The sequence below is a fragment of the Gouania willdenowi genome, chromosome 9, assembly GCF_900634775.1.
Source record: "Gouania willdenowi chromosome 9, fGouWil2.1, whole genome shotgun sequence".
NCBI lineage: Eukaryota > Metazoa > Chordata > Actinopteri > Blenniiformes > Gobiesocidae > Gouania > Gouania willdenowi.
The window spans coordinates 6,791,225-6,815,261 of NC_041052.1; the positions used below are offsets into that span (position 1 = coordinate 6,791,225).

Sequence of the window (24,037 nt, forward strand, 5' to 3'; positions counted from 1 at the left end):
ATCAAGTAAAATGTTTGGCCACGACTGAAATACTTCTAACCAGTTTGATTTGCACGTGTTTAATATGGGGCTGTGATCAATGATTAGACCAAGGACATTAGTTTCATGGACCCTCTCTATTGCTCACTCCATCTATTTGAGCTTTAATGATTTTAGACATATTAAGATTTCCATATTGTGTGTTTGTGTGAGAAACAAAGTCTGTCCGTCTGATAACGCTTAGTGACAGAAGCATCAAAGCTGGACTCCGTCCATCTTCAGGAGGAGCAGAAGGAGCCCCTCGCTGTGAAGGGGCCACGCACGCTCAACGTCCCGCGTGGACCATCAGCCGTGAGAGGCAGAGCAGGCATCAAGGGCCCAGATGGATGTCAGGGCAACATCTGCTGCACCTCCCAGTCGGCTCTTATCAGCAGTGACAGTCGCCACACACACAAGACGGGAGAAGATGGAGAAGGATAGAAAAAAGGGGGCATTCTTTGCAGAGTTTAAGAAAACTTGCTCTTGTTTGTCTTGTAAACAAAGGTTCGGGCTCCCTGTCGGGTCACACATTTGCATCTCACAAAGCTGGCAGACTTTATTTTGCTGTGTGTGATTGGATGTGTTTGTTCTCACTATAATGTATACGGCATGTGTCGGTCCTTGTAGTGATGTCATTAATCAAGTGATTTAGAAAAACAACTACAATAAGTGCACAAACGAGCAGTGAGTAACTGCATTGTTCTAAACCAGAGATGGGCAACTTTTATCACAGCAGGGCCACAAAAATGTGACTGTCTGATCCAAGGGCCACATTATCAACATTCAGGTCAGTATCTAGAATAAAGACCAAACTGAGCATTAACACAGAAAAACAAAGAGGGGTTTGTGTTTTTGTCGTTTTGTAAATTCTGATCTCAGAATTCCAGCTCATTTTGTCTTCTTTTTTGAAATATGTTAAAGTTTGAATTATTCAGATAACTTTCTTCAGGAAATTTACGTCAAAGCCCAAAAAGAACTCATAAAGACACACAAAGCGATCAGTAGATGCGTCTGAGGGAAACTGACAGTTGGCTGTCGAAACATGTCATGAGATCAAAGTAAATCCCCTGAAAAAAGTTGCCTGAATAAAAAAAACCTGATCATATCATATTGTGATCTCATTTTGCGTGTTTTTTTTTTTTTTTAGTAAATTTGTTGTTTCTTTTCATATTTTCTGTCATTTTGTGTATTTTTGTCATCATTTTATATTTTGGACTTATTTTTATTATTGTTTTGTTTATTTTCGTGTATATTCATAGTTGTCTAATGCTTTTTTGTGTGAAAATATTTGCATCTCAGGTATTTATTTTCATGGCAGCACAAAATTACACAGAGGGCCAATGTGGCCCCCGGACCGTCAGTTGCTTGTGTCTGTTCTAAACATTCGATGTTTACAACAAGCTTTATTAATTATGATTTGGTCCAATAAGTGAAGAAATTATGTTTCATCCACATCAAATATGAAATACTTCAACCTTTAGCCTCAACTAAAAACTTAGCATTGTCCATTTTCTACGTCTTTCAATCAGTTCTGCATTAGTTTGCTGTTCCTTCACTCACTGCAGATGCTACACTTACTTCCTTTTCTCCGAGAGTCACTTTTGTCTGTTTCTAATTAGTTTGAGTGAAAGAAAAGCGACCCACCATGTGTTTGTGTTGAAAAAAGATCAAATGTTTCAAACGTGATAATACTTCTTCTAAAGCCGCGTCGGTTGATGCGTCTACTGAGCGTCACCATGAATGAGCCTGGCTTTAAAAAAAAAAGGGAAAAACAATCCCAAGCATGAATGGAAATTTCCTTTGTGTGTACGTTTTTAAATCCACTGCTAATGACGCATCTGCGGCTGATATTTCAAACCCAGAGAACAACGAGTTGAGGTGGAGACTAGAGATGAACGCTTGTGGTAATTGTTGGCGAGTGGCAAATCATAAATGGCGTAAATGTATCGTTCTTTTCCTGTCTTTGAAAAATTACTTTCAGCCGCTATGATGCAAATTCCCTCTTTCATATTTCTGACAATAATTACGTCCAACCACAGATACTTGGAATCGACTGCGACTCCTGTCCTCCAGGCTGTTGTTAATTATCTCCCATTTCAATGAATTATAAATATCTACCTGCAGAGACTTGACAGTTCCGTTAGCTACGGTATCCATCACACAAAACACTGGTTGGATCTTTACTTTGACGCTGATTGAAAAAGTCTGGACTGCTTCAACAACACAGTAAATTTGCAGGTTATCTGAACGAGCTTAAGACCCAGAGCATGTGGTCAGAGGTGAAGCGGGTCGAGGAGATGGAGAGGAAGGAGAGTTTGGGGAAGAAATCAGATTTACAGAGAAGAGTGGATCTGTTCTTTCCCCCTGGGGGGCAGGGACTGGGGGGGGGGCTCTGCTTTACAGAAGTGCTTGGCTCGGCTCTTTCCCTGTGGGCAACGTGGATGCCCACGCTGAGGAAGCGCCGCTTAAGCATGACCAAAGGGAAACAGTTTGCCTGGGGGTCGAGAACTCGAGCGAAAAGAGGCGAGGGCTCGAAAATGGAGAGAAAGTGAAAGTGAGGGAGAGACGGGGCGAGCGAGACGAAGGCAGCAGCCCGTGGTTAGTCTGAGGGCTGCAGCGGCATCCAGAGCGTGTGTGCAGCAGACTGAGGAGAAGCACGTCTGTCCCAGAGGCAGAGAGTGGAAAACAGGATCAAAGAGTCGCCACGGCAACCTGCATGACACACATTGTATTAAAGCCACACGGTTAACTCCGAAGAGCAGGGAGAAGAGTGAATGGAGACAAACATGTCCACTCATAACAGATTTCTGTTTTTGTATTCAAAACTCCTTAAGACAATCTTTTTTTTTTTTTTTAAATCAGATTAAGACATAGTGTAGGCCTCAGATCAATAAATCCAAGATCATTTGCTTGAAAAAAAGAGATGTAAAAGGTTGAAATTGTTGCTTGAACAATTGATTTGATCTCCACTGTAAACACTCTTATTGACATTGTCGGAAAACTTTTGTGCATAGTCCCATAGACGGATACATACATACGTGTTTTTACTTCATTCCTATTGTTATTTCACTTCCCAGCCCATTTCTGGAGTTTTCAATGAAAGTTATGGGAAAATAATAAATAATATTTTGAGTTTTATACAGAAAAAAAAACCAAATGTGGTCCAAACTAAATGTCTGATGAAAAATGATGTCAAGTGAATCACTGTCCTCCTTGTAACTAAACAAAAAAAAAATCAAGATACGAATGAAGTAAAAACACTTCTATGCATTCGTCTATAGAAGTGTTTTTAGTTCATTCTGGTTTCTTGTGTTTGTTCACCAAACAAAGAGGACAATGATCACTTGACTTGATCATTTTTGTTCCAGTTTGTACAATTTGCCTGTAACTCCCCACCAAAAAAAAACTTTTGTCATTGATTTGCTGCAACTTTCAGTAAAAACGCCAGAAATGTGTGTGAAAGCGACTTCGGCAGAGTTTTTAGGGGAAAACACAAGAAATTACGATAAGTAAAAACACTGCATCAGTCTACAGGACTCCACATCCCACAATGCACTGCAAGAAACTTTTTAAACAATGTCAATAAACAGCTTTTTACAGTGGAGATTAAATAAAAAAAAACTTTTGAGTGGCAATTTAAACCTTTTACATATTTTTTTTTTTTTTGAGCGAATAATCTTTGATTTTATTGATTTGAGGGCAACACATTTGAATCTCCAGCAACTTTAAACTGTAAAACACTGCACAGTGAACCCACTTCCCCATCCTCAAAAATCAACATTGAATAACATACACAAAACAAATTCAGACTCATTTAAAATCACACATTAAACATTTAAAAAGTCTTTCAAATTCGACACAAAAAACCCCAGCAAAACAAACAGAACAACTTTCAAAAATTTAATTGCGTATTTTGACAAAAAACTGATAGAATTTTCAAAACGACGACGAAACAGCTGAAAAAATGTTGGGACGATATTAAAATTCCAACAAGGAAAATAAACCATTTACGGACAGATTTATCACGCACTCAACCCAGCAGAAACGCTAATCTGCTCAGTTCTCGCACGAAGGTACAAAAGATGAGTAAAAAACAAAACCGGACAAAATACTGATCAAAAAACAACAATAAAACAAATAAAAATATATTGTTATCGCTCATTTGCCGAGCACATGGTGATGATAATGATTTGTTTGCCGTAATGTCGGGCTGAAAGGTAGTATCGTGGAAATTAAACAATGAAATTTAAAACACCCGACCGACAACGAGCAGCTTAAGGGTGGTGGTGGTGGTGCTTGTCGGTATGAGGTGGAGCAGACAGGGAGGGGGCTTTAGACAGTTGGAAGGCATTAGGGTGTCGGACAGGGACTTGTCACATGCAGCTGTTGCTGTGGCTGATTGATAGTTTGTATTCCACCCTGATGGGAGACTGCAGTCACTAAGCCGGAGCTGAATGTCAGAGGGGGCTCGTGTCACAAATCAAAAGGAGAGAATACAGTCAAAAAAACCCAAAAAGAACAGTGAAAATCAGAGCGTCTCCTCCCACCGTGTGATCCCATCCTGTAAGGTTTGTTTTGGTCTTCGATTGGAAAGCATTTAAACATGTTCACTGAGGACACATGATACCCACAAACAACAAAAAACTAAAGGATTAACACACGGAGCTAGAAAACATATCCTAGAGTGTAAATGTATAAAAGCATTCGGACATTTCCCTAATCGACTCCATTAACAGTCACTGAAGCATTTTGTCTACGACTGCACAGAATGAGCATGCAGTTCTACGTCTGCCTGCATTTATACTTATCATCTTTTCCAGTTGATTGTTTATTGTTGAATGTTTTCACTATTGGAGAGAGCACAGTTGACCGAGTCAAATTCCTCGTGTGTACAACATACACTTGGCGAATAAAGATGATTCTGATGTATATACGGTAATACTCCATGGATACTCAGACTACAATCAGATAGATAATCAGACTAGCTGTGCACATACTGATATGTAACTACCGTACATAGAACTGATTGAAAGGTGGAAAAAGCACACTCAACAGCCATATAGTACTAGGTCTGGGTAGAAACTAAAGCCTCCACCATTACGCTCACCCAAGCATCCTGCAAAGTATTTAGTGGAGACATAAAAAATATCTACAGACAACCTGGGCTCCGATGTGTGTGTGTGTGTGTGTGTGTGTGTGTGTGTGTGTGTGTGTGTGTGTGTCAGTGAGCAGAGATGACTAAAGGAATGCTATACATCTCAGATGCCAGTGACTCATGGGCAGCCGTGATCTGGACTTCCGGCTGAGCACACTTGAGTTTGCACCTGGTTGGTCAGCTCCGTCTGGTGCTCGTCGCTCGCTTTGTTTGCATTCTTCAAAACGTGTGATTACGGGAGGATGACGTGAGTCGCATCTTTAAAGGCAGTGACTGCTTTCTGCTGTGCGTATGTCTGTGTTTAGCGTGTGAGCTACAGAGCGCGAGCAGCCAGCAGGACGCGTGCTAAACAGCTAACAGCGTTAGCCTCATATCCTGGCAGGCGGCTCTGTTTCTTTGTCCTCCAACAGGTTAATGAACTGGCTGAAGCTCTCCTTCACCGCCTCCATGTTGTCTGTGGAGCAGCCATCAAGGATCCATCGCTTTCCCCGGGCCAGCGGCTCCAGTTCAAAGTACTTCTTGATCTGCGGCCAAAAACACAACGAAGGTCCGTTAAAAAGACTAAGTACTTTTAAACATGAGAAAAATGGTTTGTTTTGTGAGTGTTTGCACAAAGATAAATTAAACTTCAGTCGTTACAGTAAACAGCTGAATCACAAAGAACCAAAAACCGTGTCAGATTGGAGATTTTATATCAGAGTCACTTCACCCATGCCAATAAAAACTGAGATCAGGTCCCAATGTGTAGTTTTATTGGTCATCCGCCAATGCAAACAAAACAAATGAAAAACAAAACAAAGCGGCCCATGGATGCGAAAACTCAGTGGTTTTGTGGCTTGGCACTGGTCATTGCAACAGTTAATTATGAAAATTGTATGTTAGGGGGGTGTTGGGGGGTGAATCAGAAACAGCTGTTACGTGAACACAATCCTTGGCAGGAGGAACAATGTCCCATACCTCCACTGATAGTACAGAACTTTGGTTCCCCCAACTTTCCAAAGCTATGAGACATGGAAGTGTTTCATTATCCCTCGAGAACGTTGTTAAACAGGAAAAGGAAACAAAAAATCCACAACTACAATGTTTTTTTTAAAATTGATAAATTAACTTTAAAACTGCTGTAGATGTGAGGTTTGCAATGCCTTGAACAGAACAACATGTAACTTGAAATATCAGTAATCTGGGTCCAAATGTATGGAACCTCCCATTTTTTTCGAAAACTCGTCATGAAATGGGCAATCCGGATCCAATCCAAATGAAAATTGTTGGGATGATGAGGAACCACCCTGACAAAACAGAGTCAAATTTCATAAAAATTGTTCAATTACGAACCGAGATGTTAATTTTTTTAATTTCCCCAATCATGAGAGATAGGGAGTTCTTCGATTTTTAAAACTGATCCAGAATCAGTATATTGATCCAGATCCCCTCCAAAAATGACAGGAAAATCTATCAAACAAAAACACAAATATTTGGTTCTTTGCTGTATTAATACCTAATCTAAATGCCGACATGAATTTGAAGGACAACGCACAATAATAAGCAGACATTCTGTTGTAAATGAGCCATAGTTAGCCAAAAGAGGCTAGTTTTCATCTGATGTCTCTGGCCAGATTTTGTGATAAAGTTTTCCTATCGCTAACCTCGACTACTTTTGCAAAAGTTCAAAAATGTACATTTTTCTACAGTAGCAGCATCTATTGCATATATTTTTCATCTTTGTAGAAGAAATGGTGCAAAACTCACTGCAAAGATACATCTGCTTGGAATCTACTTAAAACAAAACACTCTGCCCATCCTATTGAAACAAAAAAGTATAATTAAACGCAGAAGCCGTTTCTTTGATCTGCTAAAAATGCTAAATAAAGGCTGATGACAAAAAGTGCAAGAACCCGAAGCAGTTTGTGTACCTGATAAACATTTAAGAACCTACACGAAAGCCTGACACACTCAAATTACTTTTCGACTTCGAGTGAAATTGCTTTTGTCTAGACTGTGCTGGGCTGTCTGGCGGTGCCATGGTGTGTGGCAGAAAGAAGATGGAGCCAAGGAGGGGAGTGTATTCTTTGTGTCTGTTGGAACCCAGGCGGCCATGCCAACGAGTGGACGAGTGAGTGCCATCTCTGCCCCCCTGAGCCCAATCTCTGCCTGGGTGGAATGGCAGTTTAATGACAGATTAAGTCACCTCAGCCACGTTTGGCCCAGAGGTCTGGCTCGAAAGCCAAGTGGACCCAAACAGTGTTAACAAATCTGTCTGGGTAACATGAGCAGGCCCTAGTCCAGGCTCTAGCCCCAGACCTAGGCTGCAGACGATGCCTTTGGCTGCCTGTCTGGCTGGCTTACTTAGGCAAGGCCCTCTTCTGGAAGATTTTGGCCCCTACATTGACAGACAGTCTGAGTCAGATGACCTTTGTGCAAGTGCAGACAGGCTCAAGCTTCTCTCTCCTCCTCAGTGCCAAGAGGGTAGACAAAAGACACCCAAGGGCATCTCATATTGACTTTGACTTTCACATTGATATTGTTGCAGAGCACTGGTCTTAACAATGACACCCAATATCCCCCTCGTGGTTGATTTACAGTTGTGCTCTAATGATAGAACAAGGAGGCCTTCAATGCCAAACCAAAACCTGAAATTAGTAACTGCAATCTGATGTGAACATGTCCACGAGGACAACTTTTAATTGACATGGCACATTCAACCTGTGGAGAGACTTTAATCACACAGCAGACGGACAGAACACAGGGCCAAATTACCGTCTCAGAGCTACATGAGTGAAGGAACCCTGTGACCCAGTAGCCGGGATGCATCCACAATGGAAGTCAATAGTGAGGCCAAAACCAGTTTCTTTGAGATTAAGTCCTTCTAAGCACACTTATGCTTGCTTAAGGAATTGCGTGCTGCACTGGGACGGGTAAGCCACACAAGACGTGGGTTGCCAGATGGCTCCGAGGATGACCACTGGGTCACACAGTCTAGCGTCTTCTAGGTCAAGGAGAGAAAGAGGCGCGCCTTGTACATGGGGAAAAAAAAAAAATCCGCTTATACATGCATAAGGGTGTCAAAAAATCTTTAATCACTGAAGTGTATCCCGACTGTAGTCCTGCATCAGTCATTATGTCTGCTGCATCAACAATTTACCTGCTGAAAGGAAGAGACGTGGAGGACCAGTACGTCAGGGATATTTATTTATAACCAGCTTCGTAAACTATTTATGAAGCTGAGCCTCTGGACATATAAACAACAAATTGTATTATTTCTTCTGTGTGTGTGTAGGAAGAAGCAGCAGAGTGAGTCAGCTAAGCTTAAGCTTCATCTCTGGCAGGCCTACATGCTCCTTTAAGAATAGCATGAGTGTCCAGCTGTTCTTAAATGACACATTGCACATGATGGGCCACTATTGGAGTCATTTAAACTCACAAGGACGCATGCAAAGTGCAGGAAAGTTTGATAGTTTAGCCCTTTGTATTTTGGCCAATACAACAAGCCCTTTGTGACCTGGGAGCTTTTCTTTGAGTTTACTTGTTCAAGGTTCCATTCCACAGTCTAATAATATGTACGTATATTGATAATTAGGGCCCAAGGCCGGAAGGCGGTGCAAAGGCCCTATTGTTTCAGATTTTTATGATTATCATTCTTCTGACGCTTAACTTACATTTTTGAAGCCTTTCCTGGGGGTGCAATTTCATGAAATTTGCCAGGAGGGTGTAGGTTGGTGAAAAATTGAGCCGTAGTTTTTCATCAAAAAACACCATCTAGTGTTTGTAACTCTTCACTGGTTTGGACTAGCTGGATTCATTCAGTAGGCATATGCATTGGACGTGACTAGAAATTATTGGGCCAAATTTGGCACTTTTTATGAGATAATATCAACTTTTTGCTTCTCAGCTTCGTTTGCGTTAATTTTGGCTTAAATAAAAACACTGAATGGAAAAAGTCTAGTTGTGTGCAAATTGAGCAAGAAAAAGTTTGCCGACGACCAGAGTGTTGCAGCCTCTGCTACCACATCAATGCTAAACATGTAGCAGCTAGCGCGGACACTCGGACAGTGCTAACTGCTACATGCTCCAAGCACGGCGTGTTGCCAAAACTGGACAAGATGACAGGGTTCAGAGCCAAAATGAATGAGCCCTGATGTTTCATTTCGTTTGTATTTTCTAGTATTTGGAGATTGACATGAGTACACATCAACATTCACCCTGATGGAAAAAATAGATTAATTGGATTAATTAATTAATTGCACCATTTTTTTTAATCTGTTGACAGCACTAGTAATAATAAAGTTCTTTCAGTGCAAATAATTTTCCTTTTCTATTTTTCATGCTCAATGTTCTGCACGGCCATTTGTAATGCATTAATTACAAATTGAAGGAAAAAACAAAACCTAATCTGATTTGGATTAAAGCCTTTACGAGTGTATTTTGAGTCATTCTTTTCTTTTATTGGAAAACGTATTCCCGAAGCCACAAAAATGTCTGGGTAATGCAAACAATTAGTATCTGTGTAGTCACCAACTACTAGTAAGTCATTTTATTAAACACTGACAGACAAACACACAGAGGTCAGATAATTTATGAGGATGTTAAATGTTTGTTGCTACATTGGCATCTAAACCCAAAACTAGTGTAACTAACGACGTATTAGTTTCTGACTTGCAGGTTTTTCCACACTGAACCTGGCTTTCTTTCATTTGAAAGAAAGTACCGGTATTAACACACCATCTTGAGGATCAGAGTGATTAAAAGAAAGACTGGGGACACAATCTAACTAAAAAGCACTGCCACATGTTTGTTGGCTACAGTTTTACAACAAATAAACATCATAAAAAAGACAGCTACAGGAGCTGTGCAAAACTTTCCATCTAACAAAAGCTGATTATTCAAGTTAAAGTTGCATTAAAAAAGAAAAACTGTCTAAAGTCAAATATAAAAATGCTACTAAGAATGTCTTCCTGTGGAGGTAATAGGATCATAACCGTTAAACAAAGATATAGTCAAAGCTTTAGCAGAAACTGATGAAGACTTACTGAAACAGGTAGGTTATCCTCTTACACTGATTTCCTTGAGGCAACTATCACAGGGAAAAAAAGTGAGCAGGCTTTACTCAATAAACTCAATGGAACACCAGTTATTCCAGCCTTGAGGTTTTCATTCGAGCAAACTTAAGCAGGGGCCTGTTTTCTACAAAAATAACATCCGTTGTTCAAAGACTGCTTAGGAGCATGAGTGCATGGAATGACCTGTGGGGGAAAACACACACAAACACACTGTGGCAAGCCGTTCAAACATTTAACAAATAGCGGTACTTGTAATTGTAGATATTACATTTTGACAGACATGTTGCAATTCCAAGTCCACAGATCCAGATTGTAATTTTGACTGGTTGCAATTGTAATTATTGATATCTACAATTCTATTCTCACTAGTTACAGTACACTATCAATTGTAAATGTCAACAATTAAATTCTCACGAGTGGAAATCGCTATTGTAGATACCGGAAACTTCAATACAACTAGTCGAAATATCCCACTGACTTCCATACAAATTTATTTTCAGATATCTACAATTCAATTTCGACATGTTACAATTCCAAGGCCACATATCCATAATATAATTTTGACTAGTTGCAATTGTAATTGTTGATATCTACAATCCTATTCCCAATCGTAACAATGTTAATTGTTGATATCTAAAATTAAATTCTTAATAGTCATAATGTTAATTGTAGATATCTACAATTACTCTTACATTTCAGATATCATAAATTGAATTGTAGGTGTCTGAAATTAAATTCTGACTAGTCAGAATTAAATTACTGACATGTCATCATGGGATTGTAACTAGTGGGAATGTAATTTGAAATACCTGGAATTGCATTTCAGATATCTGAAATATAATTTTTACTAGTGACAACTTATCTAAGATATCTACAATTCCTTTTATAACTAGTCAGAATTGAATTATAGATATCAAAAAAGATACTTTCCACTAGTTAAAATAATGATTAAATGTTAAAACAGCTTGCCATAAACAAACGTACACACACACAATAACAAAAAAGGTCCAGTGTATGTCATAACCACGGCCTGTAAAATAGAAAATGTCACCTTGAGTATTCTTCATAACACTCGCTCTAATATGTAGCGTGACCGTATGTCTATCAGGCCTCACTGTCAGATGTCAAGAACCTCACCACATGAGTAGAACTTATAACTGACGAAAGAAACATCAGGGGCTCTCTCAAGCAGAGAAATTGCCATACTCAAATATCCAAGACAATCAATTACGCAACCCATGACATGTTGGCCCCTGTGAAGATGTCAGTCACTTGGAAAGTTGCCCACACTGGCGACTGCATTCAAACACCAGCGTAATGTGAGATCTACTCACTATATAATTGATATAGCTTTGTTTGCTTTTCCGGCTTAAGGACATGTGAAAGTCTGGAGGTCGCCAACAAGAGAACACTTAAGAAGCCTGTGCAAAAACAAACATTGCACCACAAACTGTGTAAGGTGTTAAAGGAAACAGCCCCACTGGCCAGTAAATGCAGCCTAAAGCCTCATCAAGCAAAGCCACCACAGCACCTTTGGCAATAGATCCCAGATTTTGTCGCTGATGGTTTTACTGTACCAAGCCATACGCATGATGGCTAAAAACCTAATCACCAGTTCAGACAGTGTTAGCTGTATTATCGCCTTTGTTTCAGGATTACTGCAAACAATTACAATACAGTTAGGAAGATATTCCAAAAGAAAGTCCTACATTGAAACACGACTTTATTAACCATCAGCAACAATTACCATATCTGCCTTAAACCTCGCTGCAGGATTTCACTAGCAACAAGTACATATATAGTATTAAAACAGATATTACAATTCAGCCATTACCTTTGCTTTGCACCTGATGCATTTTATTATTCTATTATGTTGGCTCTTGAGATAACGAAAGTAAGAGGGATGTCACTTAGTTTGGTCAATGCTGAAAATATACTTGGCTATCACAAAGCCAAAAATAAACTACTCAGTTGAAGACTTTGCAAAATTACTTAAAGATCTGCAAGAAGGTTTCAGGTCAGTTTTAAAAGTGGTCAATGGGAAGTGGGTCGCCAGAATTGAGCAAAATAAATTATTTAGAACACCAATGCTCACTATTTGTGAGCATATTTCACTATAGATCAAATTAACTCAGACTTTTGTTCAGTATAAATTTGTGTTTATTTATAAAAAAAGGACAATACATATTAATGAACATGTAAGTAAGTGTATGAGATTGTAACTTATGTCTAATTTTCATCTCTAGTCCCTTGGAAGGTTGATGTAAGACTGTACTCTAAAACATTATCTCATAAAAAATAATATATACAGCTATGACAGTCAAACCAACAACTTTAAATGGAATTAAATGAAAATGCTTATTGTACTTGTTATGCCCAAGGTGCTATTACAAATTGCACACACAATTTTGACTTTCAACAGATTCCTCATTTCCATTTTTTTTTTAATTATCTGGTAATAAGTTTATGTCAACACCTGTGAAACATCTCTGCTTTCCAGTTGTTTACTCTTAGCTCTTAACATTTCAATGCTTTGTAACCTTTTTCTGACTAAAACTTATAAGTCTAGAAAGCTAGCGGTAAAGGAAAGGAAAATATGTGGTTTTTGAATTTAATCTTTTCATTAGCCATAGAATCAAACCAAAAAATAGCAAAAGCTGCTGGTAGCCTGGTGCCCATCCAGATTCGTAAAACTTTTATTGAAAAAGCATTAAAAAAACTCCAAAGTTTCCATGTCATGCCAAAACCTGAGCATCCTTTAGATTTAGTGTCCCAGTCCACGCAGGTGAGACCCGTAGGTTTAGCTCGGCTCAGGTTTAAAGTGATTCACCTTGCAGTTCACTTTTCTTCAAAGTCAAATGACCACAGCAAGATCAGAGTCACTCTCACAGGAGCGGTAAATCCAAGAGGCACAGGGGAGACGCAGAGGATTTCGGAGCGCTCCTTGGAACATCACTAGTATATTTAAGAGCCTACACTGCGATGATGTTTATACCATGTAGGCACTTTTAAAAATGTTTTTTTTAAAAAAAAGCATGACAAGATTCCCATTTGGGCAATGAACAGGTTTATCTTCTAATTTATGTTTTTGCAGTTTAACAAGCACAGCTGCTGGTTGATTTTTTGCCAGCAGATCAGATGAAGTCATTAACTACACCAGCGTTGGTAAAAGATACAAGCACGGACTCTGGTAGTGACAACAACAGATGCAGAATGTTTTTGAAAGGTTAATGACCCCCTGATATGTTTGGGATACATCAGTCAATCCAAAAAAATTCTACAGTGATTATATGATCTTAAGAATTTGTTTGGCTGCATCATGGAAATTTTGACGAAAATGCAGATATTAGATCTTTATAGAGCAAAGGTTGAAAAAACAAAATTGACCCAATTCCATTCTTAGTCACACCAAGGACCAACGTTTTTCTTGTATTAAAAGAACACAGAACACATTTCTGTTTGGGTTAGAGTCATTAAAATTTTAAACACCTGATGATCAAGCATGGCAGTGATGTGATGAGACACCCTGAAGCCCTGAATGGCATTCACTATGGAGTGCAGGTTGGGGCAAAGCGGAAAGATAACATCCGCCGTCTCAGGCAGGCTCTGAAATAATTGGCAGATTCAGTAGCTGGAACATGGCCCTTTCACCAGGGGTTGACCTGTAAGACAGATTATCTGAGATGTGTATGAGCTGAGGGAAAAAAGGGGTGCCCATGTTTGCCTTGCCTTATTAAAGATTTACAGTAACTCAATTTATTAAAGACCAAGAGATCCTTGACAAGGAACATCTGGTCTCTGGGACTAAAAAGGGTGAGCTGGCGTCTTGCCCAAGCTCTTTGCTGCGGGGCCACACGGTCCCGGCACCAGACTTTAAGCCCACCCTTTCCCTCTTCTTGTTGTGAAGAGGGCTGCCTTGCTGTAGAAGCCCACACAGAGGGCCCTCAAAGCCCAGGAGGTCTGTCACACGCCTCCCTCCTCTCCACTCCAGGACCCCCTTCCCCCTCATGGGACCATCGGCCCCTTTCACCGAGGCCCTTCTTTTCACGCTCTAGTCCTGACAGTTGACCAGCTTGAAAGCTGCAGCAGGCCTCTGCTTCAGCGCTCAGCACGCGGCATTACAATCAAAGCTCTTCCCTTCTGCAAAAGGTTTAAAGCATGCACCAATTTGAATTTTTCTCACCTAGAGCAAAAACAATATTTCCTACAGCTCATTCGTTTAAGAAAAAACGTATTACCTTAATTGATAATACAAAAGAAAATGCTGAAAATGTTTCTTCCAAACACACATTTTATAGCATTTCTTCAAATGAAAAAAAATATGACTGTGACCTACATCAGCCAACAAACGCAAAAAAATTAAACCTGTGATGTCTTGGCATTTGTTCTATCATTGGCTAAATGTCTTAGTTATTGCCTGTTATAACAATAGGCATGTGCGGCAGCAATGAAGGCTTTCCATTTCCGTCTGTCTTGGGTAAGCCTTGTCCTGGTCCCCACATTCTAGTTTAGGCCTTTAACTCAGTTTCTTCAGTCATTCACCAGACGTTTTTAGGCAGTCTCCTATTGCGTTTCCCCTACAGGTGTCAGTCGAAGGACTGTGTGGGGGTTCTCTCCTGCTCTTCTTATGACGTTTCCAATACATTTTCATCGTCTACTTTCCATGCTGCAATGGGCGAGTAGATGCTCATTGAAGATGGTGTCTGTTAAGTATGTGCCTGTTCTTTGAATTAAAAAGTGGGCGCTTGTGAAGGTTTTTACTTCATTCTGATATAACGGGGTATACCGGGAACAAACTAGAATAACAGTGGTGTCAAGCAAACCACTGTCCTCTGTACAGAAAAAACACAGGAAATCAGGGAAAGAATGAAGTAAACACTTTTCTACATCCACATTCCACTATGCAATACAAGATTTTTAAAAGTTATTTTTGGAGTAAATGCTCTCTGCAAAAACTTGAGAGTTAATAGTCTTTAAAACTGTTGGATAAAAGCTTCTCTTTCATACCACAATGGTTAAAGAAAGAAGATGCCTTTCAGTTAATTATGAAAGAGGTGAATAAGAGCAACTCTTGCTAAATGTTGTGAATAGTATAAAAGAAAGTTCTAAGTACTGCTTTTAAGTTTGATAGGAAGTCATATATTTATAAGTCTACATTCCACCATTAGACATGAAAGGGAAAATGTGCCATTTGTTGTGAAAGAGTAAAATTCAATTGATGTAAATAGAACAAAAACCATGGAGATTCCCAGCGTTTGATCTAACCGAGTCAGTAATGGATCCTGGGGGTCAAATCACATGCTGAATAGGCTTTCGGAAGTCTTGTCCTGGCTAGCGGCGGCCGATCGTCCGACCCTGCTTGACCAACAGACAAAGGGAGGGCCACTGATCACAATTGGGCTAAGGCAGGGGAGTGTTTTCTCCTACAGTGGAAAGTCTGATCGTGAATAGGGTCTGGCTGCCTGAATTGCGTTCCACAACAAATCTAAGGGCGAGGACCCAGCGGGGTCAGGGTTCAGCAGCATTTGGTGCAAGCTATGGGAAAAAGCAAGCAGAGTGCCCACAGAACCTGCCTACTGCCCTCTCACCCACACTGCCCCTTAACCTCCCAGAGGGACAGACCACCAGTCCAGGGATGACAAGATGAGAAAGACTTTATGGGTGGGAAAAGAAAAGAAAGCAGAGATGAAGGTGGGTGGGAAAGCATCACAAGTAGGATAAAAAAGCAAGAGAGAAACATTAATAAAAAGGATTTTAAGTGACTTCACATGTTTAACTTTCAATGGTATTTATCATTAATAGTTCTTTGACTGATTTTCTAATTATTGAGTCCAAAGGTGGGATGAAGTGAATGCCAGTAACCACTGTTAGTAGCTTGAGAGTCTCCAAAAAATATTTTTAGAACAAGATCACTCAGAGATCGCAAAACTCCACCGAGCATCAAATCTCCTCTTTGCCAGATATTGGCAGTTATCTGGATCATTGATCCTGATCATAGTACAGTATCATGATCATTCACACTTCAAAGGCTTGGAAGAAATGTCTATCCCAATTAATAAAAATACAATAGGTCCAAATGTATGGACACGAGAGATTGCGATGAAATGCGAAATCCAGATCCCATCTCGATGAAATTTGGCAAGGTTATTGTAACCAATCTGACTAGCTGAGTCAAAATTCATAACGATCAGTCAATTACAAACTGCAATATTCATTTTTTAAAATTTCACCAATGATGAGAGATATGGATTTTTTCTATTTTTGAAACTGGTCCAGAATCATAATATTGATCTGGATCCCCTCTAAAATTTAATGGAGTCTTCTATGGCTTAAGGTCTATCTTTAGTTACAATTTTGCCAAAATCTGTGGCGTACTTAGGATGTAATCCTGCAAACAGAATAACAAACAAAGAAATAAACGCTTATGGAAAAAGCAGAGCTTTACATGTAGTATATAAATGTTATAGTGTCACAAAATAAAGCTCAGCATTTATCAAAAATCTAAAAAAAAAAAATTCTGAATTTATGCAAAGTGCAAAGGCGGTGCAGTCTAGCAATTATTAAGTAAAATTTATCACAAGAAAGTTCAATAATAGATAATAGATAGATAATTGGTTTAATAATAGCAACAAACATTCATCACAACCACCTGTGCACTGCAAATCACTTGAATTACTCACTCATTCATCTCTATCTTAGCTTTAACTATCACATTCTCAGAAAAGCAGTGACGAGAGCATGTAACTTGAGCATGAAATATAGACTTTGGTTTAATTACTAGAGTTAAATGTCGGATGGAAAAATCCACCTCTCGGCTCCACGTTTTACCAGAAAGAATGAAGGCATCTCGCTGCACATGGCAGGGCCAGTGGTTGGCTGGAGACACTCCTTACAAAGACTATCAGGCGCTGCTTTACATGGAATGTCACACTTCAGGGGTGTCATACAGTGCACCTAATGAACTGTCACAAGGGAACAAAAAAAAAAAAAAACACTCTCCCAACACAGGATCTCATAGAGAAGGCTCATCTCTACGGTTTAGAAAATTGTATAACTTTGCATTTCGTACCTCAATAAAATTTCTAGCATTAGTATTTCAACCAAAATTTGTCTTTGCCTATTATTATAAAACTGTGTAAACTGCAATTAACAAAAGTCTGTTTCGGGTAAATCAGGCAGAAGGTACAAAAAATACTATAAACTGAACATCAAAAGACAAACAGGCGGCTGAGTGGGAAGTTCACGCAGGACTTGGCACTTCTAATGTATATATGTGGAGAAGAGGTGGCCCTTATTTAAAAAATCAACACCTTGTAAAAGAAAAAGAGGCGGTGCTTGAAATAATCTTGAAAGACAGGAAAAAAGCGAGACACTACAGACACACACTTGGGAGTTTTTCGCTGCAGTCAGCAAAGATAGAACACATATGCAGTCCAGCACACTATGCCAGTGCCTACTTTGTGTTCTGCTATCATTAAGTCATTTCTATATCCTAACCTAAGACCAGTTTAGTACTTTAACGGAAAATGAAAGAAGAGACCTCGGCAAGGGCACCTGCTCCTCATCCATTTCCCACTGTAGCTAACAACTCACAAATCTGGGGCTGCAGAGGGATGGCTGGGGGTGGGGAGGGTTGGTTGCTGACCGGCTTCAGTCTAGACGGCTCAATACGCAGTTGACTTTTTAAACCCGCTTGTCTGGAAAAAGAGCAGACGTGAGGTAAGAGGGGGGGTGATGGCTGCAGCAGAGAGAGGTGGCGGTGGTGCATTTTGGCTGCTGTAGTTAGTGGGCTAGACTGGCGAGAGAGAGAGAGAGACAGAGATAGAGAGATAAAGAGAGAGAAAGGGAAACAGAGGGAGCGGGGGAGATGGGAGAAAAAAAAAGAGAGACAGAGAAAGAGTGAAGCAGACAGCGGGGCAGAGAGAGAGAGAGAGAGAGACACTATCAGAGACCTATTGGAGTCACTGGCTGTGACTACATTGTCAAGGTCAGTAAGCCCAGCGTAAAAAGTCACGCCACCTGACCCACACGCCCACCACTACCTCCCTCCCTCCATCACACACACACTCGTGTATACACACACACAAACACATGCAGTCGCACAAACGCGTTTCCCTACCCCCCTGTTGGCTTTACTGCAGTTTATTCACTGTCCTCCAGCTCAGTGCCAAAAGCTCACTTTGCATACACTGAGAAAAATCAAAAGACGTACACGGATATTCTTCAATAAATATCACAACGGTGAGGTGAAAGACTGTGTCAGGGCTCGAGACTGCGACCAAAATGGTCGCATATGCGAGTATATTTTCAATGTGTGCGAATGAAAATTTTATCTGGTCGCATCTGTGTGAGTTTGTATAGGGTGACGTTATTTTATACCTATCTATAAACAGGCACTGCAAAATGGCTGGCGGCTAGGTTGACTGAGGATTTCAGTGTGGAGGCTGGCTTGACCGTAGTGCTGTGTGTGAGCAGACGGTGCACGCTCACGCAACTTGGCTGCGGGTAATGCAACGGTGAATAAGCCGAGCATAAACACCAATGCGCTCCTTTCGAGTGCATGCGGTCCACAGACGGAGCCAGACATAACGAGCCCTTCACTGACAGCGCGCTCACATTGAGAGCAGAAGTAAAAAGGAACACGCTCATCAGAATCAGCATGGAGGGACCAGAACTGATGGACTATGATGCCAGGCCAGATGTTCAGCTGTGGTTCTCCCAGGGAAGGGGTCTGCAACCTGCGGCTCTGGGGCCTAATGTGGCCCTTTCACTCTTTTGCAATGGCCCCCTGTAGCTTTAAAAAAATTATTCAAATAAAGTTATTTTTACAGAGGCTATTAATGATTAATGACAAATAAAATCAAGATATAACAATTTGTTAACCTAAAATAAATCACGTTGTGCAATGACTGAGTTTTAAATCCCTGGTAAGATTACTAAATCAATAAAAACACTATTCTGGAAGAAAATAGAGATTTTAATTGTGTGGGAACAGATTCATTTAACCACCAATGTGCAGGTTAAATATGCATGCTTTATGTGTGGCAAGAAATTAGCAATTGGCATGTGTTGATCACATTATCATGTGTTACCAAATTAAAGTTACTTTTTGTAGCCTTTCAAAAACATTAAATAAAAAAAAAATCTTCTTTATATAACATTGTGTTCATGTAAACTTGTAACTTGTGTACATGCAAGATACTGTTTTATTTCTTGATGTCAATTTATTTTATTTTAAACTATTTTTAAGTTTCCATTTACATGATCAATATAAATCACATCAAATTAACTCAAACATTATTCTATATAATTTTAACTGTATAGAATTTAATACACTGTATTGTTGCAGACCCCTGACCAGGGGAAGAGGGTTAGGAGACCCCACTATAAGAGCTGGACCCTCTGAATTTAATTCCATGGGGTGAAGCAATGCAGATGCTAAGTTGGTTATGCCACTGTTAAGTTAATTCAAGTACAGCATTTCTGCAAAATAAAAAAAACATAAAACATGTAACCTGTTGTTATGCTTTGCTGTTATTTTTTAAAAAAATGTTACATCTTCTTTTAAAATTATATGAAAGAAATGACCTGTTATTTCAGCCACTGCTTGTTGCAGAAAAACTTAATATTGACACTAAAACATTTAGCAAATATCTCAAGTCATTGTCAGTCTTTACTTCATACAAAACTACGGTACACCAGTTAAGTCAACTATTCATTAGCATGCATGGCTACGCTGTACACTCTCCCCACCCCCGCTCAAAAAAAGGAAAAAGAGGTGCAACCAAATTCTGTGCTGGTGCGACCAACTGACAAAGTTAGTCGCACCAGTGCCACCACTGGAAAAGTTAGTGTATCTAGCCTGTGTGTTTATGCCATTTAAATATAAATAAAAGATCACTTGAAGTTATAAATAAAATTGCAGATTCTCTGTGTTTAACCAAGCACCATGGTTGTTTTATAGAGCAACAGGCAGTTACTTAATATCAGAACACATTTGGAGTCTTTGAAAAGTTGTTTTATTAGAACATTTATGAAATTCAAAAGCAATGACTGGAGGAAAACTCGAGTCTGCACTTGATAAGCAGTTTTGATCTATTTCAATCTTCGCCTAGTCTGTCTGATGATTTAACATTTCACAATGATCTCATATTTAGAAAAGAGCCAAAAAAGCCCTTTTGAAAATCATCTTAATTACTATTCTGCAGAGGTATATTGGCGCACTAACAAGAGTACTAAACTCTGTCCAGACAACAGCAAACCTCTGAGGAACACTGACATCTGCTGCATCACTTGATTAGGCAGCAGTAATACATTGTATTTTCAGTGTAATTCAATGTAAATAAAAAATATAGGGAAGCAGGGAAGAGTTCCCAGTGGAAGAGCTTTTCTGAAAATGTGTTGTTCTAAAGATAAAGGAAAAAAAACAAAGTGTACAGACCAAGTGACCACAGCAAACATTCCAAGGGAATTCATTTAATTTGAAAGTATCCAGTGAAAAAGCGAAAGCAAGAGGTGGACCATTGGTAAGGGGTCTGGGTTCTTGATATTTCACAAACTTTTTGATGCAATATAAAGGACTCTGGACCTCCTGTATGCGACCATGAGAGTCACATACATAAAGAAAATAATAAACTTTTTTCTCTAAAGATTTATTTTCACTAATATCAATTCTGTTTGAGGACTTTAGTAAATTGAACACCAATAACTTGAGTACGTACAGTATATTCTCAAAGGGAAAGTATGAAACTGGCCTCCCCTATATACTGAATACCTAACCTGTATATAGTCTCCTGAATTTCATCATGACTTTTTGCTTCTGTTTCAGTGGGTTACTTACCTCCACCAAGGAGGTAATATATTTACCGGCGTTAATCCATTTGTTTTTTGTCTGTTAGCAAGATTATATAGAAAGTACTTGATTTTGGCAAAATCTTAAACAAAGATTGTCCCAAGGCCATGGAAAATGTTGTCAAATTTTGGAGGGAATACAGATCAATATGATTTTGGATCGGTTTCAAAAAAAAAAAAAAATCCCTCTCTCTCATCATTGGTAAATTTAAAAAATTAATATCTTGGTTCATAAATAACTGATTTTTATGAAATTTGATTTAGTTATGTTAGGTTGGTTCTTCAATTAACCCACAGTTTCATCCAGATTGGATCCGGATTGCGCATCTCTTTGCGATTTTTTGTAAAAATAGAGGGTCCCCATATATGTGAACCTACTGTATCATTATTAATGGGGACAGAACTATGTGTGAAGGATCAGGATCAATGATCCAGATAACTGCCGATATCTGAAAAAAAGAATTGGCACTTGGCGGTAGGTTTGCCAAAATGTGTCATGTTCACGTTTGTTGGAGCAACCACACATTTCCATGAATTTATGAAAGTTTTTTTTGGTGCCAAAATAAGCAAATTCACTCGCCTTATTACGACTTCAACAAATATTATGAATGTTCTCTAAAATTTTGTTCAAAATTTTAAAATTATTTGGCACAAGGTAGAAAGTAATAGGCGTGGCTGATGGATCATTAGGATACCACTGCAAACCCCTAACCAGCTCTTACCCTTTAGATGAAGAAAACAGGCAACACAACTCATGGAATTAAAATTGTGGTCCACAAAAGCACCACACACTTGTGTTCATATTACGATTTTCCTTTGGAAATGCATTGGCGATGTCATGCCAACCAGCTAAGAACAGCCAGACAATAAATATTGTGAAAGTTACATTTGCTGTTTTTTTCACCAAGTCTCTGTTGAATAACTAAATCTTAATAATGTACACCTTTTTCTTTTATACAACAGTAAAGTTTTGTCTTTTAGTTGTCCTGAAGCAATTAGAAGTTCCATTTAAAAATAATCTCCCTTTTCTGTTCCTCATTAAATTATTTTTAAGGAGGCACCTTTGTTGAGTCTAAGAGAATGTTTATAGAGACAAAGGTTACAAACTGAAAAAGAACAATAAAGAATTTAAATTATTATTCATGTTTGTGTCAGATAGAAAACTTTCATCCCATGCTAATTCCAAATGAGCTGGCAGAAGTTTCATCAGAAATTTCCACTCACTAATGACGCAAATGAAATATATTGTTATAGTGATCTTAACAAGTTAGTGAAAGCCATTTGGCGTGGACCTGCTGACACACTGTTATTTCCTGCTTGAGGTCCACTGATTGGCTTATACCTGTAGTGCATCTCCAAACATGAACCAATCAGGAGCTGCTGAGGTCTTCAGAGGCTCGAGCGTCATCGGACAAAGTGACACACACACCATGTGCCAGACGTTTGACGAAAGTTTCAGACACTGGGTGACACATGAGTCACCGAGCACAGCCACCACCCAAAGTGTGCCAAGACCTGGAAGTTCACCATGTGCAAAATGTGACCGAGGACAGTGGTTGACGTGCCACTTCCATCTGGGCTAATTCCCAACGATGCATATTTATCAAGTAACATTCACTCATGTATTGTAAGGGATTACAAAAAACACATCATTATATGGAAATACTTTCCCCATCAAATTATAAACTTGAAATCTTTCAAAAGGCTTATTTTGCTGAGAACAGCCTTAAGCAAAAGAACATATGAAAAGATCAAACTTTTAAATGCATCATTTCTTTTTTTAAATCAGGCAAAAATCCTTCATCAAATTGGAGGATGATAGTAGAGTTATAGATATTCTGAATACATGACTTTAAAAATGGAGCCCAGTGTGATTTAAACCACCCTAAATACTATTTTGAATTGTTGACAAGACTTAGCTTGTATTTATTTCCATAAGTTATGCAGAATAAAGCTTGCAGCAATGCAAGACAGAGCTACTACTTACATGTTAAACATGACTTACATTATAAACGGATTAAAAGCTGAGTTTATTGCTTGAATTTAACATTGCAGGATCCTGATGAATCCCACTCATCGACTGTAAAGCCTGTACATACAAGAAATTTGACAAATTACTATATTCAGAAATTATGTTCTAGAAAAAAGTATTTATCACACCTCCAGAGATCTGTGGTGGATCAGAACTGAACACATTTAATTTTCAAGTCAGTGACAGCAGTCCCTACACAGGTAGAAGTCACATTGCTAATTTGCTGATGATGTGTGTATAGTAAAAATCAATCTGGGAAAGGACACCAGCCCTGTTTCTTGCCATAAGCTCCATTTTACACAATGAGCACAGTTAATTAACCATTTGATGTAAAACAATTGACAATCATATTTAGTCAATTGCAAAATGAGAATGCATTTCTGAACATTTGTATGTTTCTTAAATGTACAATTTCTGATAAATACTTGATGACTCAAGAACGAAGATCTGAAATGAAGGGTGGTAAACCAGGTGCGTCTCTAAATCCTTTGGTGGCGCCGTTTCCTCACCTGCTGTGGGGATATTACTAACATTGCGGCACGTAAAGGTGAACGTATAGACGTGGTTGAGACCGCCCTATTTAAATGAAGATTTTGCTCGTTCAACGTGGAAAGGTGAGTGCACAGAAACACAAAATGACATTTGAAGAAGTTCAATTGGAGGCTGGTGGACCTTTCTGTCTGCTGCACAAACATTTAATAATGTAGAAAACTAAATAAAGATTTTTTTTATTTTTAAATTTTAAAAACTTTAAAACCTAATGATATTTTTTTCCCCTAATTTAATGTGGCGGTTCCATCAGATGCTGTAACTTTGATCTTAACAGGCCATGAAAAACAAGCAGATTTGGACAGAAACTGTGCTATTGAGTTCATGCAGCAACAGTCTGTCAATCAATCAATCAGCACCATTTGAAGACGATCTACT

At 39.1% G+C, this 24,037-nt stretch overlaps 1 protein-coding gene across 2 annotated transcripts in view; it reads right to left on the reverse strand.

Moving 5' to 3' along the window:
• Window positions 1-3,901: 3,901 nt before the first annotated feature.
• Window positions 3,902-24,037, reverse strand: part of arl15a (ADP-ribosylation factor-like 15a) — a 96,469-nt gene continuing 76,333 nt past the window's right edge. For both annotated transcript variants that reach the window (XM_028456895.1, XM_028456894.1), the window contains exon 5: window positions 3,902-5,697. In XM_028456895.1, coding sequence (XP_028312696.1) covers window positions 5,542-5,697 — 156 coding nt within the window. In that variant the 3' untranslated portion in view covers window positions 3,902-5,541. The remainder of the gene's footprint in view (window positions 5,698-24,037) is intronic.